Below are 17,427 nucleotides of genomic sequence, written 5' to 3'. Positions count from 1 at the left end.
CCGCCTCGTTGTCACCTTCTCTTAGCTAACAATGATCCATTCTACATTTCCCGTGATCCAATAGACAATGGGTACAGGAGTAGGCCATTCGGCCCTTCGAGCCAGCACCGCCATTCAATGTGATCATGGCTGATCATCCCCAATCAGTACCCCGTTCCTGCCTTCTCCCCATATCCCCTGACTCCGCTATCTTTAAGAGCCCTATCTAGCTCTCTCTTGAAAGCATCCCGAGAACCCGCCTCCACTGAGTCAGAGAATGCCACAGACTCACCACTCTCTGTGAGAAAAAGTGTTTCCTCGTCCCCGATCTAAATGGCTTACTCCTTATTCTTAAACTGTGGCCCCTGAATCCCTTCTCCTTTGACCTGTCGTCTTCACACCTTACCCTTCCATATCTCTGGTTTCCCTCTCCCCTGACATCAGTGTAAAGAAGGGTCTCGACCTGAAACCTTACCGTTTCTCCATCTGCCTGTCCCACTGAGTCATTCCAGAATGTTGTGTCTATCGTCGCCACATTCACCGACGCTTGACTGTTTCCAACCCGATCCCGTTCAAATGACATTGAGTAGACTTTCCGCACTTTCGGGGATTTCAAAGGTGCTCTGACATCCTTGTCAAAGACATGAACCGGTTTATGATTTGTTGTTGTTAGATAAAATCGCTGGACCAGAGGCTGAAGCTTGAAACTCTAGATGATCTTCAATTCATCGTGCGGTTGAAAAAGAAGAAGAAATCCAAGACTATTGTCGCGGAGCCACCAAAGGAACAAGAACCCGAAATTATAGTAAGTTTAATTACTATATAAGCTTCAGGAAATAACCTTTTTTAATTTAAAAAAAGAACCATTCATCTAAACAATTAAGAATTAATGCTTTTAAGAAACGCTTTTAAGAATGAATGCTTTGTCCCAGAGTGAAGTTGTAGATGTGGAAACGTTCTGGAGGGCAGCACTGGAGAACAAGCCGCAGGTGGTGGACAAATACCTGGCCGATGGCGGCCTGCCCGATGCGTGTGACCAGGTAAGATGACGCCTCCTATTAGTGGCAAGAGATCCAACTAGTTTATTGAATTAATTTTATTAATATATTTTTAACCTTTGTTTATTACACGGGCCGGTTGAGCTATTGCAGATAAGAATTTCAAGTAACCCTTGCATCCCCGCTCTCCACCGCCCCCCCCCCCCTCCCCCACCCTAGTCATTGTACTAGTTTCACTGCCTTCCTGCTGGGTCATTGTCTGGAACTCGTTTTCACCTCGCCCACAGCTTACAATGGCCTTTATCACCGTTCCCTTTTTGCATATCTTTCATTCATTTGTCCTATATCTCTCTCCATATCACCGTCTATCTCTCTCGTTTCTCTTGAAAAAGTTTTCACCCAGAGAGTTGTGAATTTGTGGAATTCCCAGCCACAGAGGGCAATGGAGGCCAAATCGCTGGATGGATTTAAGAGAGAGTTAGATAGAGCTCTAGGGGCTAGCGAAATCAAGGATTATGGGGAGAAGGCAGGCACGGGTTATTGATAGGGGATGATCAGCCATGATCACAAGGAATGGCGGTGCTGGCTCAAAGGGCCCAATGGCCTCCTCCTGCTATTTTCTATGTTTCTATGACCCTGAAACGTTACCTATTCCTTCATCATCTATTCCTTTTCTCCAGAGATGCTGCCTGTCCCGTTGAGTTGCTCCAGCTTATTGTGTCAATCATCGGTTTAATCCAGCATCTGCAGTTCCATCCATATAATTTCATAGTTCAGTGTGGGCACCTATAATAATGAAAGACTCTTGAGGTCTAGAACTCCAGCTGATTACAGGAATCGCAACATCTTTCATTTTTGCTCTGTACAGTTTAACAGGACCGCCCTGCATCGTGCTTGCTCAGAGGGAAATGAGGAGATTGTGCTGAAACTCTTGAACGCCGGAGCCTCCATGGAGTTTCGCGACATGGTACAGTATATATCCATTTATTAGACATATTGACAGAATGTGTGGTGCTTCAAGCAGTGGGTTAGCTCTGGGGCATGTTGGGTTAACGTTCCGTTATAATGACTATTCGGTGTGTTGTCAGTTTTGTTGCTGTTTGAATCAAAAAGTCAAATCAGTTCTGTTGTGGGGCGGCAAGGTGGCACAGCGGGTAGAGCTGCTGCCACACAGTGCCAGAGATATGACCTCTGCTGCTGCCTGTGTAGAGCTTGCACATTCTAACCTGTGACCGCGTGGGTTTTCTCCGGGTGCTTTGGTTTCCTCCCACCTCCCAAAGACGCGCTTCTGTAAATTTCCGTGGGATATCACAACACTAGCATGAACGGGTGATGATGGTCAGGGGTGGGTTCAGTGGGCCTGTTTACACACTGTATCTCCCAAAGAGAGAATGCCGAATGGTGTCTGTGCAAATGATGCACGCCATCACATCATGTGGTTGTAGACATTCCTTGTGGCACTTTGATTCATTTAACTGCCAACCTTTCATCATTACTAACAACATCATTTTGTTTCTGGTGCAGCTCGACGGGACAGCGGTGCATTGGTCTTGCCGCGGTGGAAGTCTGGAAGTTTTAAAAACATTGTTAAATAAAGACGCAGCTGTTAATGCCAGAGACAAGGTGAGCAGTTTGTCCACCTCAATGGTTCAATACTTTATTGTCGCATGTATCTAGGTACAGTGAAGTTCCTTTGATGCATACAGCTCAGGAAATATTACCGTACATAGAAATTATACATAGATTACTATACATAAGTACCTAGTGTGTAGGATAGTGCGAGTGTACGGGGTGATCGCTGGGCAGTGTGGACTCAGTGGGCCAAAGGGCTTGTTTCCACACTGCAAGTCTAAAATCTGCACTGTGGCAGTACACAAGAGTCGACACATTCCCAGCAACATTTTATATGATTTTAATGCAAAGTTGTTAAATATCTTCCGTCGTAGCTTGGACATAAAGGTCAGTTGTCCTGGCGGTCAAAGTTGGAGGGTTGGCCAGACCAGGCGATGTTTTCGTTGCCCTGTGCCGCTGTTGGCCGTGCCCCATTCACGCACTAGCTCTCTCAGAATGGTGACAGTTCCACTCGAGCCCCAGGCAGGGCCTCCATCAAAACTAAACCTCTCACCAAGATCCACTGGCAGTAAAGTATTTTGACAATAACTACTGCTTTTATTTTGTGTTTGCTACAGTTATTCAGCACTCCTTTGCACGTCGCTGTCAGAACCGGACATTATGAATGTGCTGAGCATCTCATTGCGTGTGGAGCAGACCTGAATGCCAAAGACATGGTACGTGTTAATTGGGCACTAAAGAAGATACATCCGTGTCAAATTGATACACTGAACCTTTTTATATACCAGATTGTAACAAAATGCCTTATAATGTTAAAGATGCTTGATGAGCCAATGATACAGTGTTAATGAGATGACAGAGTAGTTCATGTTAATGCCAGTCCACTTGTTCCCAGCATGGGGCCATGCAGAGGAAAGGACACAGGAACATTATTTAGTTTTTTAGTTTAGTGTGGAGATTTATATTGCAAGTTTGAATGTGAGATGTTTGTGTTGTTTGTTTCTAAGTAATAGAGGACATTTCTGATTTGTTTCTTGGTCTGATTTTGCCAACTTGATTCTAACACTATTGATTTTGGTAGTTGAAGTACGTTCCTAAGTCTAAAGTGTTTTGGGGATAATGCAAGATTGTCCCAAAACACTCTAGACTCAAGTAAAATGCTCCAATCATGCTCTGTGGACATGCCAGTAATTTGTTGTTGTGGTGTCAGGAATGACTCTGGGTCGACAATGACCACACGGACACCCGTGGTCGGGTGAACACGCAATATAGCTTATTCCAAAGACACAAAATGCTGGAGTAACTCAGCAGGACAGGCAGCATCTCTGGATGGAAGGAATGGGTGACGTTTTGGGTCGAGACCTCGCTTCAGAACTTTACTCCAGCATGTTGTGTCTATCTAGTTAGTGGGGGGGGGGGGGGGGGGGGGGGGGGGGGGGGGGGGGGGGGGGGGGGGGGGGGGGTTCCTCTCCCTCCCTGTTTCCCTGGCTTGCTTCCTCTCTTCCCTTGGCTGGAACTCCCTGCGTTTATAAGGAGTAGGCGACGAGGTACACCTGAGTTGTTCCATTTCCAGCTAATTGGACTCAGCTTGCTTCTCCTTTGTCTGTGACTGTTGCCTTCTTCTGGCCTGTCTGCTGGTGATGGGGATCAGAGTGGCCCTAGGAGGATGTGCCGTCAAAGTGTAGAGAGGTGGCTTTTCCTGAATTTCACAAGGCACAGCGATAGAGTTGATGCCTTACAGCGCCAGAGATCCAGGTATGATCCTGACCACGGGTGCTTGTCTGTACTGAGTTTGTACATTCGCTCTTTGGAGTGTTGGGCTTCCTCCAACACTCCAAAGACATGCAGATGTATAGGTTAATTGGCTTCTGTAAATTGACCCTAGTGTGTAAGATAGAACTAGTATACAGGTGATCGCTGGTCAATGTTGACTCTGTGGGCCCAAGGGCCTGATTGCATGCTGCATCTCTAAACTAAACTAAACACAGTGAAAACAAACTTGTTCGGTTCTATAGTAACCATTGTCTTTCAAATGCTGTTGTCTGAAGGAAGGAGACACACCTATGCACGATGCAGTGCGACTGAGCCGTTACCGACTAATGAAGCTGCTGATGATTTACGGAGCCAAACCCACATTAAAAAACTGCGTAAGTCCAACTATTAATAAACATATCCCTTTTAAGATTTTACACCTGTATTGGCCACATTTATGTTAAGTTTTGGAAACCCTGCCAAAGATGCATGTCATTAAGTTGGAAAGCTTGCAAAGAAGATTTATGAAGATATAGACAGGACTCAAGGGCCTGAGGTAGTAGAGAGGTTGGGAAGGCTAGAACTTTATTCCTTGGAATGCAGGAGGCTGAGGGGTGATCTTAGAGAGATGTATAAAGTCATGAGGGGGATAGAGTGGGCGAATGTACATAATCTTTTTCCCAGGGTAAGGGAAGAACTAGAGGCATAGAATTAAGGTGAGAGGAAAAAGATTTAATGTGATGGGTGACGTTTTCACACATATATGGAATGAGCTGCCAGAGGAAGTTGAAGCAAGTACAATAACAACTTAAAAAAAAAAAATTTGGACTGGTACATGACTAGGATATATTTAGGGGGATCAAAGCCAAATGCAGGTAAATGGGATTAGTTTATGATGAGTCATTTTGATCGGTATGGATGCATTGGACAAAAGGGCTTGTTACTGTACTATATGACTGTGTAAAAAGACTTAGAGGCTGGCAAAAAATTAAATCCATTTGAGAAGAAGATCAACAACATTACAACCTACTGTCAGTAATATTGCAATGAGTCTTTTTCACTTTTTTGTCTCAAATTAAATATTATATAAATGTGATTTATTAATCGGATTGCACCCAACAACATATTATAGTAATGTGGGCATTTAGTGCTCAAAACTTGAATTACCACATAATTTGAATCAAGCGACTTAAAAAGAGAAGAATTAGTCATCTGTGTAACTTTAAAAGCAGTCTGTGATGTTTTAGGTTACAATCAGATTAGTGATTGTTATTAAATACTGCAGTAGCACAGGCTCGAGTGGCCGAATGACATACTGTCCATCTGATTCAGATGTGCGTACGGTCACCCGTACACCAGTTCTATCCTGCACACTAGGGACAATTTACAGATGCCAATTAATGTACAAACCTGTACGTCTTTGGAATGTGGGAGGAAACCAGGGCACCCAGAGAAAACCCCGTGGTCACAGGGAGCACGTACAAACTCCGTAAGGACAGCACCCGAGGTCAGGCCATTCGATAGCGCAGGACTGCACTGCGAGGAGCAACTAATTGCTGTGCCTGGCACATTAAATTTAACACATGGAGCACCAGTCACATGGGCAGGTTCCATAAAGTCTACAACTCCACAACATACAGCAGTTTTCATTAAACTCAGCATTTACTGGTTTATTTTTGTGGATTGTCAACACTTCTTGGATTTCTACACTTCTGCTAATGTAGATGCACAAATAGAAATCTCTTGACAAATCAGCCCAGACCACAGTTGCTGGCTTTTCTCGCTAATATTGCCACACCTCTGCCTAGCCAACCAGGCTTCAAGGCCAAATGCAACGGGTAACCTGACTCCCTTGCCACATTTGTATTACTGGCCAAGCGGCCTTGGCAGTCCGTGAAAACCTCGACTGGTAGAAGTGAAAGCTGAACCTATCTGAACTCGAGTCATATTGGTTACAGGGCCTGGTTCCAAGTGCTGCTGCTGGACAGCAGAAGTTCCTGCCCAAGCATGTGGGAGTGGAAGAGAGGTGGTGTGTGTGTGTGTGTGTGTGTGTGTGTGTGTGTGTGTGTGTGTGTGTGTGTGTGTGTGTGTGTGTGTGTGTGTGTGTGTGTGTGTGTGTGTGTGTGTGTGTGTGTGTGTGTGTGTGTGTGTGGTGGCAGCGGGGGAATAGGGTGAAGAGACAGTCGGGATAAAGAGGGCAAAGAAGGATAAAGGGTAGCGTGGGAGAAACGCAGCCAGGGCTGTTGGTTTAGTTCAGCACACCTCAGTCATAGGTCGGGGCAAGTTCTGTCACTTCACTCTTTCCTCTGTCTCTGTACTAACCCCTCCCAATCTCCCTCTCTCCATCTGATTTCTTTGTTTTATCTACTCCTCCTGCCACTTTCTTTCCGATTCCTACAATTCTCAAGCGTTCTTTTTTCTTTTTGTACTTTTCAAAAATATTGGTATTTTTGTATCCACAGTCAAAAAACACACATAACATGGTAGCACACAATTTACAAAAGTATTATAATTTTATGCTGTAATTTTATAATGTTGATAACAGGAATTGAAAAACTCTGATTTTCGATGCTAAGCATATTAAAGTTTTTTTTTTTCTACCTTATTTTTAATATAACGTTGCAGTATATTTTGAAATTCGTTTTCTGAATCTAGCCAATTTCATATAGGATCAAAACATTTATCTTTAACATCTCTTGTAAAGTCAAAATACTCACAAAGCATTGACCTTGGGAAATGTAAAGTGTAATTCTGAATTGTCTACACTCAGTTACCGTAGTTTAGTTTATTGTCACGTGTACCGAGGTACAGTAAAATGCTTATGTTGCGTGCTATCCAGTTACAGAAAGACCACACATGATTACAATCGAGCCATTTTGTGTATAGATACATGATAAAAGGAATAATGTTTAGTGCAAGGTAAAGCTAGCAAAGTCTGAGTAAGGATAGTCAAGAGGGTCACCAAAGAGGTATATAGATAGTAGTCCCGAAGTCTGAACATGGCCAGTTTATAAAATCAAAATTAATTTGTCGTACAAAAAAAATCAAACAAAACTTATAGAGCAAGAATGGAAGAAATCATTAAAGTTAGATGCAGAACATGCCAAAGACCAGTCTATAGTCGTGGGAAAGAAAACAATATTTCAGGATTTGGCCTTTCATCAAATAAACACACAACAGAAGGTAGAACAATAAAGGCAGCTGACTGACACGCTAGCAGCTTAAAAGAAAAAGCAGTTATCAGATTTCTTTTCATATCACATAAAAGAGAAGTATGAGAAAAGTTGAAAACCTTGAAAAGCAACATGTGACAAGAGTTGAATCAATGAATGAATTAAAATAGCTCACCTGTTCTGTGCAATGTAATAATGTTGCAAACCTGTGGAAACATTGTAAATGCATGTTTTTCCTTTAGAATTTATTAGTTAAGAATATTACAATTTCTAATGTCTTGTTGCAGAATGGACAAACACCACTAGACCTGGTTCTTCAGTGGCAAACTGGCACCAAGGAAATACTTAACCAATTTGTGGAAACCTCACATGCTTCATCAAAATGAGGCTTGTTGCATTGAAGAATAAAGTGACCTTCTTTCCTTCACCCCCAAGGATGCCAGGTGCATTCTTATGCTCCAAGTTTGTGAGAACTTCAACACATTCATTAGATGCACAATATTTGAATTGTTCAATAATGAAAGCTCAATATAACAAAATCTGTGAAATTGCTTCAGTTCATGAATAATGACAATGAAATTGGACAAATGGAAAGTGAAGATTTTTTTTTGGTTAATGAAGACTGAGATTTCTGCTGACTTTCAACGGTCAGTAACAAGGTTTATTCTGAAAGTAGGAAATTGATGGAACACGAATGGGGAACACTGAAAAATGGAAAGTCAGAGTGGTCTGCCTGTACAAGACTGATGTTTTAGATATAATGAGAGGGATTAGGTGCCTTAACAATTTAATATTTTATAATTAATTAGCAGAGGTGAAACTACGTCAAGATTACCATCCCTCCATATATCGATTAAGATGGAAATTCAGCTGTCAAAAGTAATTTCTTAAGATAGTTGGATTTGAAACTGGGTTCTTGGATGGAATGTAGGTATATGTGAGACATGTATGTGGAAAGATAATCAGCAAGAATAGATGACGATATAAACTGCAAAGTGATGGACTGTATTTATGATGTAAAATTTGTACATTTGTTTTACATGTGTAAATTTTGTAAACATTAAGTATTTAGCATAATTTATCTGCAACCAGAGCAACAAGGTTGCTTTTGATGATAGGATATGATTCCAAAGCGTGGATTAAAATATGTATTTTCTATCATACTGGTGATAAAGGACTATAATAGGAGGATACTGTGTAATAGGATACTGGTGATAAAGGACTATAATAGGACAACTCTCCGACTTTGATAGTGGTTCCTCAGGGCAGGAAGACCTTAGAATTTGATACATCAAATCAAAGGTCATCTGGCCAAAGGGAACGTAACGTAACTGAAGTACAAATGTGACCAACATCATTGGTCATAGTTCAGCTCATGCATCCACTTGGTGATTTGGGATGTTTGTGGGTGGTTTGCCTGGGAATACACGTGATCTGAAGTAGCATTGTGGAGTCTCATAATGATTGCCTCATGTCTATTGCTCACATTAAGTTAGAATTTCTCAACTTATTTAAAATTATATTGATTTATTTTAAAACAATATATACTGCACTATTTATGCGCTGGATTTATTTAAACAATGAAAACCAAAATGTAAACAGAATAAAAATAAACGCTTGATTGCGATCTTTTCCATCATTTTGGACATATTGATAACTATATTTACATCACAGTTATGACATTTATGGAAATGAGTTCAAAAGCACCAGCCATTCAAATATCAACACTGCTTGGTAAACAGGTGTGATTAATTCAAAAGATCCATTCATTGTCTACTGCAAGGCTACAACTATCAAATAAGTATCTCAGTCATTGATAGAGTGGAAACAGGCCCTTCGGCCCAAACCGGCCAACCTATCCCAGCTACACTAGTCCCACCTGCCTGCGTTTGGTCCATATCCCTCCAAACCTGTCCTATCCTCTTTGCTGAGCATAATTTCATATACTTAGATAACTAATCATTTACGGAATAGCTGAATAGAAACTTTGATGAGCAAGCTGAAAAGTTGGATTTGAACTGAACATCACCTCAAAGGTTTCACTGAAATTACAACTTTTTCACTTAATTTCTTTATGTGAAAGGTATCGTCAAGAATCATCTCCAGTAATGCTTCTGTTTCTAAAATCTCCAGACTTACTGAGAATATTATTATTCCATTCATTATTTATTTTATTCTTCTGGTGATGCCACTTTTCTAATTTGGTTTTGGATATGTTCTGAGTTAAAGATTGCCAGATGATTTTAAATTACTTTTGTTTACCTGGCTCGGTGGAAGGGTACTCTTCACCCTGCCACCATCCCCATCAATGTTCTTACAGATGAATCATTATGCTCCCTTCAACACCATCCAGTTGGAAAATGTATTATTTCTGTCCTCCTGTCACCACTTCTAAATGCTGTCTTTCTATAAAACAGCAGAAGTTGCAACAACTATTTAGAACATAAAACAGTACAGCACTAGAATCTTCCTCCACCGTCCAGGGCTCTTTACATGCGAGACAGATATTGACACATTTTCTTCAAATTTGTATATTGCTGTATTTGTTTTTGTATTTTCTACTTGGGGATACCAAACCCCGCATTAGGCAATAAGTGGTTGCTACTTAATTCATCACCACACTTTGACCGTTAGTGAAAGACTGTTGCTCATTCAGGTATTTTTCATTTGTCTTCCTTAAAGCGTTTTGTAGCACTTAGAGGGTGGGAGATTGCAACCTTCACGTGGTCCGCCCTGTTTCCGACGAATGCAATCAACCTGGCGTGCACAATCAAATAAGGTCAAATAGAACAAGTTGTCCTATAACTTTAATAATAATAATAATCTTATTTATATAGCACATTTTTAGTCAACTTGCATTGACCCCAAAGTGCTTCACATAATTACATTACATTTACACGCAGGCAAAGGTGGGTGAAGTGTCTTGCCCCAAGGACACAACGACAGTATGCACTCCAAGCGGGATTCGAACCGGCTACCTTCCAGTCGCCAGCCGAACACTTAGCCCATTGCGCCATCTGTCGTCCCACTGTGCACGCCCTACACAAGAAGATAGCCTTGCACGCCCTACACAAGAAGATAGCACTTAGATTCAGTGTACATGAACTGTGGGAGGTTGGGGTGCATGTCCATGATTCTAAAGATGGACGGACAGATGGGATGAGGTAGATCAGAAAGTACAATGAGCGGTTTCAGAGCACATACAGAGCAATGAGCTCATGGCACAAATACTATACAATAGAACTTTATTTATCCCAGGAGTGAAACTGATCTGCCAACAGTCATAAAACACAAGATACATGAAATTAAAGTGACGAGGGGAAAATGGTTAAAACAATTGGGCTAGAATACAGCCAAGTTACTGTAATCACGTTTGATGAAGGATGTGTTTTAACCACCGAGGGTGTAGAAGAAATTTGAGAATATTATCAAGGCTAGAAACATTAGGTGAAAATATTACGTTGGGGATTGAGTGTTTTTATAAAGAAGGGAAATTTAATTAAGATGTACAAGCTATGAGGGTTATAGATAGGATGACCAGGAAGAACATATTTCCATGCAAGGATTAGGAATGAGGATAGGTACAAAATGCTGGAGAAACTCAGGTCAGGCAGCATCTCTGGAGATGTTCTGGAAAGGAATAGGTGAAGTATTGCGTACAGTTTTGGTCTCCTAATCTGAGGAAGGACATTCTTGCCATAGAGGGAGTACAGAGAAGGTTCACCAGACTGATTCCTGGGATGTCAGGAGTTTCATATGAAGAAAGGCTGGATAGACTCGGTTTGTACGCGCTGGAATTTAGAAGATTGAGGGAGGATCTTATAGAAACGTACAAAATTCTTAAGGGGTTGGACAGGCTAGATGCAGGAAGATTGTTCCCGATGTTGGGGAAGTCCAGAACAAGGGGTCACAGTTTAAGGATAAGGGGGAAGTCTTTTAGGACCAAGATGAGAAAATCATTTTTTACACAGAGTGGTGAATCTGTGGAATTCTCTGCCACAGAAGGTAGTTGAGGCCAGTTCATTGGCTATATTTAAGAGGGAGTTAGATGTGGCCCTTGTGGCTAAAGGGATCAGGGGGTATGGAGAGAAGGCAGGTACAGGATACTAAGTTGGATGATCAGCCATGATCATATTGAATAGCGGTGCAGGCTCGAAGGGCCGAATGGCCGACTCCTGCACCTATTTTCTATGTTTCTATGTCTAAGTGTCCGGTCGAGACCCTTATTTAGACTGGATGAGAGGTGCAGTAATTAGGAAGATATTTTTCATTCAAATAAACCATTTTCTTGGGGGTCTGGTAAAAATGTCTCATCCCATATAAAATATACCCAATTGCTGACTTGCTGAGCTGTTAACTTGCAAGGTTTTGGGGGGGAACTGTGAAAGGAGCTCAGTCTTAAAACATTTTCCACTGCCGTGGACAGGATGAGAAAACAGCGTCTTGAAACATAAATATTTTCAACTTCTATAATAATACAAATTAGTTTACAGCATAAGAGTATGCCATGGACCAAAGTTTTTCACCTGAACGACTCGGACTCCATTCCTTATTCTCTTTGTTGTAATGATGGGTAACTTAACTATTACTTGTAATTCAATTCACATGTTAATGATACCTGAAACAATGATATTTCTTCTGAGCAAGAGTCTATTAGCAACAATCTTATACTTAAGACAAGTTAGTTTTGGACTCACCAGAAAATTGAAACATCTTCCTCGTGCCTGTCCTAACACATTTCCCAATCTTTCAAGTTTTATCGTCGGGAAGAATCCCTGCCAATTCAATATTTTGTCATAGGTATAACCTCCCATTTCTGGCACCAACATCTATTTTACATCTTGTGTTTCATACATTGTTTCGTCATTCCAATCCAGTTGCTTGGCTGTGATTATCATAAAGTGCTCTCCCAACAGCAAGAATGCATTTAAACTTATTTTGAGAACGTGAAGATCCTGCCTGACTCAGCATTGTATTTGGATGAAGATACGGTCCATTCAGCAAGATACAGCACTGAGGAAACTTGCTTCATTGACTTGTCTTGGCGTAAATCTGGTCTGCATCTGTAGACACAACCACCGAGCTAGAGTTCACTGCTTACAACGTACATTATGGGCAATACTAGATTGTACTCTTGTAGGGAGGTAGGAGATGGATCTAGTTATTGAACACTATTAACAACATTAAGAACATGCCACACATATTATTTTATGACATGGTTTCAACAAAAATAAGGAAGAGCCTCAAATGGCAGTGCTGCCTCTCTCCAATCTTGGTTTAATGGCACCAAATTACTATAAGAAAAGAAAGGGGCAGCAAACATGGTATTTATGGACTCCTCACCATTCTCAGTTTTTTTTTTGCATCTGATAATTATGATATATTGATAATTTAAAACAACTAATATTTGTCTGAGTTTGGGTTTAGTTTATTGCCATGTGTACTGAGGTACAGTGAAAAGCTTTTGTCAATAAATAGGTAGAGTACATTGTTGCCCAAATCTATTATGATTTAATTTAATGGAAGCTTGCACAAAAATAGATCACATGGAGGCCCTTATTAAAATATTGTGTTCACTTTCTTTGACGTACCTACTGGTTCGTAACTTTGAATTTCTCAGAACTGATAGAATATTACATTTGAGCTAACAAAGATATTTAACACAGAATGCAATCAAATATAAACTCCTTTATTTTTGATGACAGAAATGCTAACTATCAATTATAATAATAACTGCAACACAATGCTGTTAGATCATTATTCAGAAAAAACAAGGACAAAGTTTCATATTTATGAAGCAAATAAAATGGTGGTTATAGCAAAGATTTTCTTTCCATCACCCGTTATGTTCAGTCTTGGTTTTTTTACGAGGCCTTCCTTCATCTTTCCCTTCAGATGCTGCAACTTTTCTTGTGGTGTGGATCACACCTAATGCAGTCTTTCTGGTTGCTGTAGAGTAACATTTGGCAGCATAAAATTTAATGTACGGTCACTCATGTAGCCAATGTGATATCAGGTAGCCCATCACTGATTATTCCTGTTGATTTCCACATTACAACAAAGCATGCGACTTTAGGCAGGTAGACAAAAATGCTGGAGAAACTCAGCGGGTGAGGCAGCATCTATGGAGCGAAGGAAATAGGCAACGTTTCAGGCCAAAATCCTTCTTCAGACTGATGGAACTTTAGGAATGTTAGATGAAAGAAAACTGTAGTTTACTAATTTCCCTCAATTTTCATGTTAATTTGGTGTTTATGAAGTCTGTAAAATATCAATCTTATTCAGCCCCTCAAATCATATTTATTTTATACAACCACAAAAATCTTGGCACCACTAATTACAAACAGATTTTTTTCATTTTTCATTACTTCCCAACAGTAGCTGTTTTGAGGCAGTAGAAAGATAAGTTGATCACTTCTAAGCAAGTCCATCATAGCATTACGGCAGTTGCTTGTTGCATGTTACCTCAGACTGTCTTTGGCACACCACAGGCATACATATCATACTTCATTTCTCACATACTGACACTCAAAGAACACAGTGTGACAATATAGATGCATCATTATAATGAAAATTATGCCCACAAGAAAGGTGCTTTTTGGTGGACACTGGAGGGAATGGACAGACAACCCGCTTCAGTTTGGTTTGAAGGAAAGTAGCGAGTCAACTGATTGGAGTGGAAAAATGTGTTGGGAAACCACAGGAAAAACGGGAGTGGGTTATGACTTAAAATTGGAGAATTCAATGTTTATACCATTGGGCTGTAAGATACCTGAATGGAATACGAGGTGCTGTTCCTCTAGGTCGCGTCTGGCCTGACTCTGGCAATAGAAGTGGTCAAAGACAGAAGGGAATGTATGGTAATGGGAAGGGGAGTTAAAATGGTGGTAACCGGGTTTTTCAACAGGCCTTGGCTATTCGGTGAAATGGTTGCCTAGCCTCGGCTTGTTCTTACTTCTGTAAAGGAGGCCTAATTCATGAGAGTACCTGATCTAGAAGGTTTGAAGAAGTGCATGTGAACCTCTGTCTCACCTGGAAGGGCTGATGGAGTCCCTAGATGGAAGTGAAAGAGGAGATGCAGGGACAGGTAGGCCCTCTAGTCTTTGACATGTCCATTCTGGGAGAAATATTTGACTGTCTACCATGTCCAAGCCTCTCATAACTTTATATACTTCTATCAGCTCTTGGAGCCGGCAGCATCAATACCTCCGGCCTAGAAATAGCCAGGGGAGTTGTCAGATCCAGTGAAGCCAGTATCCCTGGCATGTGGGTTGCCATGGAGGACTATTTCCTTATTCTGCCGTCAACTCTCTTTTCCAGGTTTCTCTCCTCTACTCAAGTCAGTCTGAAGAGTCACGGTCTGAAAGGTTGTCTGAATTCCCCCCACAGATCCTGCTTGACCCACTGAGTTCATCCAGCAGTTTGTGTTTTGTTTAAAATGTCATCATCTGCAGATTCTTGTCTCTTCAGGATATGGGATTATCTCCATAACATCCAATAAACTACTTTCTAACCTGAACCACTACTGCTGCTAACAAAAACATTTGCTCTACCGTTCTATTCATATTAATTTGAAACAAACAGACTAAAACTCCAGGATATGATATTTAGTGCAGAAATTGACAAGCCAACTACTTTAATCAATTTTGCTTAACTTAAGTGAGTGCAGTAAATGACTAAGACTGTTGTAATTGAGTGCATTTACTCACCTCCATGCAAAACGACAGCTCTGCAGTTTGTTGATACAGCAGCTTTGGCATCTTCTTCAGACAAACCAAAAAGGATCCCACTTTCAGTAATTTAATCAAGGATTATAAACTTTATAGCAAAGCAACAAGTTTATTCCTGTAACTACCTTATTATGAAGTGATAAAGCAGAAAACAAAAATCCATTTTGCAATGGAACATTCAAGGATATTGCTTTCCATGATGAGTATTCTTCCCATGTTTTACAGAATTGGAGGCACGACAATGTATCACCATATACATCATCATTATTTACTGGTGCTCTGATAGGAATTGGTGAATTTATTCTCCTTTTCTCTCCATATTATATTCTTTCTCACTAGACATGTGTAAAACATGTATATCACTGTTCCAATGGGACGGTCTCCGCCTGAAACCTGCTGGGAGCTGGGTCCTGATGAACCGCATGACTAGGGCCTAGATAAGGCTTTTAACTAGAAATAGTGAGGGGAGTGGGGGTTGGGTTCAACAATTTGGAAATGTTTGGATAAAGGGAAGGAGAGCACAGGAGAGGTTACTGAAGTCTCCAGAAGAAGAAGAAATAGGACAGAACATTTAAGAAGGGATTAGAGTCCAAGGTCAGGCAAAATGCGGACCAATTTGAGAAGAGGGGTGCTGAATACTGAACTAAAGGCGTTATATTTGAATGCACGCAGGGTACGGAACAAAGCTTATAGCGTAGTTACAAATTGGTAAATACGTTGTTGTGAGCATCACAGCGATTTGGTTGAAAGAGGTTCAAAGTTGGGAGCTGAATATCCAAGGATACACATCCTATCGAAAAGACAGTCAGTTGGGTGGCTCTGCTGATAAGGAATGAAATTCAGTCCTTGGCAAATGGTGACATCGGATCAGAAGATGTAGAATCTTTGTGGGTAGAAATACAAAACTGCAAGGCTAAAAATAAAAAAATAAAAACCTGATCGGAGTTATAGACCTGGTCTGGGGAGGCAGAGAAACAACTACAGGACTGTTTGGAGTCAGTAGATTGGGCAATGTTCAAGGACTCGGCAACGGATCTGAATGAATACGCCACAGTCGTTACTGACTTGATAAGGAAATGTATGGAGGACTGTGTTCCTACAAAAACCTTCCGAGTTTTTCCTAATCAGAAGCCTGTGATTAACCAGGAGATCCGCATTCTTCTGACGACCAGATCCCAGGGATTCAGGTCTGGTGACACAGAGGTCTATAAGAAGTCCACATACAACATTGACAAGGCCATCAAAAAGGCCCAAAGGGACTTCCACCTATAGATGGTGGAGTCAAAAACTTCAAATTCCAGGGCTTGCATATTTCTGAAGATCTTTCCTGGACCCTGCTCACTGATGCAATTATAAATAAAGCACATCAACGCCTCTACAGAAGATGAAGGAGATTCGGTATGTCAAAGAGGATTCTCCTGAACATCTACAGGTGCACAGTAGAGAGCATATTGACTGGTTGCATCGTGGCCAGGTTCGGCAACTTGAACTTCCAGGAGCGGAAAAGACTGCAAAAAGTTGTGAACACTGCCCAGTCCATTATTGGGTCTGACCTCCCCCCCCATCGAAGGGATTTATCGGAGTCGCTGCCTCAAAAATGCAGCCAACATCATCAGAGACCCACACCATCCTGGCCACACAGTCATGTAACTGCTGCCATCGGAAAGAAGGTACAGGAGCCTAAAAATGGTTACGTCCAGGTTCATGAACAGCTTCTTCCCTACAGCCATCAGGCTATTAAACACTACAACCTAAAATAAGCTATGAACTACAATAGACTATTATTAATACCATTGTTTGTTTTTTGAGTATGTGTGTGGTATTAAAGTTGATTGGAAAGGGACCCTAGCAGGAATGACGGTGGAGTAGCAATGGCAGGGGTTTCTGGGGATAATTTGGAAGACACAGGATCTTTTCATTCCAAAGAGGAAGAATATTTTAAGGGGAAAATTAGGCGAACGTGGCAGGCAAAAGAAGTCAAAGACAGCATTAAAACCAGAAGATGAGTAAAAGTGCAAAGATTTGTGGAGAGCTAGAGAATTGGGAAGTTTTTAAAAACCAAAATAGACAATACGGAGAGAAAAGATGAAATAAGGTATCCTAACAATATAAAAGACGATACCAAAAGTTTCTTCAGATATATAAAGAGTAAAAGAGAGGCAAGAGTGGACATTGGACCACTGGAAAATGATGATAGAGAAGTAGCAATGGGGAACAAAGAAA

The 17,427-nt window shown here is 41.1% G+C and overlaps 2 protein-coding genes across 6 annotated transcripts in view; one reads left to right on the top strand and one right to left on the bottom strand.

Moving 5' to 3' along the window:
* The window catches only part of LOC129703890 (ankyrin repeat domain-containing protein 1-like), an 11,635-nt gene extending 2,350 nt beyond the window's left edge, over positions 1–9,285 (top strand). The window contains exons 3-9 of the mRNA XM_055646577.1: positions 653–784; positions 912–1,019; positions 1,846–1,944; positions 2,502–2,600; positions 3,167–3,265; positions 4,598–4,696; positions 7,762–9,285. Of these exons, the coding sequence (XP_055502552.1) occupies positions 653–784; positions 912–1,019; positions 1,846–1,944; positions 2,502–2,600; positions 3,167–3,265; positions 4,598–4,696; positions 7,762–7,860 (735 nt within the window). The 3' untranslated portion in view covers positions 7,861–9,285. The remainder of the gene's footprint in view (positions 1–652; positions 785–911; positions 1,020–1,845; positions 1,945–2,501; positions 2,601–3,166; positions 3,266–4,597; positions 4,697–7,761) is intronic.
* Positions 9,286–13,142: 3,857 nt separating this feature from the next.
* rpp30 (ribonuclease P/MRP 30 subunit) overlaps positions 13,143–17,427 on the bottom strand; it is a 62,279-nt gene continuing 57,994 nt past the window's right edge. For 2 of the 5 annotated variants that reach the window (XM_055646574.1, XM_055646571.1), the window contains 2 exons: positions 15,184–15,263; positions 13,143–13,423 (listed from right to left, as the gene is read on the bottom strand). In XM_055646574.1, coding sequence (XP_055502549.1) covers positions 13,311–13,423; positions 15,184–15,263 — 193 coding nt within the window. In that variant the 3' untranslated portion in view covers positions 13,143–13,310. Of the gene's footprint in view, positions 13,597–15,183; positions 15,264–17,427 lie in introns of all 5 variants that reach the window. The other 3 variants (XM_055646575.1, XM_055646572.1, XM_055646573.1) reach the window with 3 other exon arrangements.

Source organism: Leucoraja erinacea, chromosome 15, assembly GCF_028641065.1.
Source record: "Leucoraja erinacea ecotype New England chromosome 15, Leri_hhj_1, whole genome shotgun sequence".
Classification (NCBI taxonomy): Eukaryota; Metazoa; Chordata; class Chondrichthyes; order Rajiformes; family Rajidae; genus Leucoraja; species Leucoraja erinaceus.
This window is presented reverse-complemented; position numbering and strand designations above follow the sequence as displayed.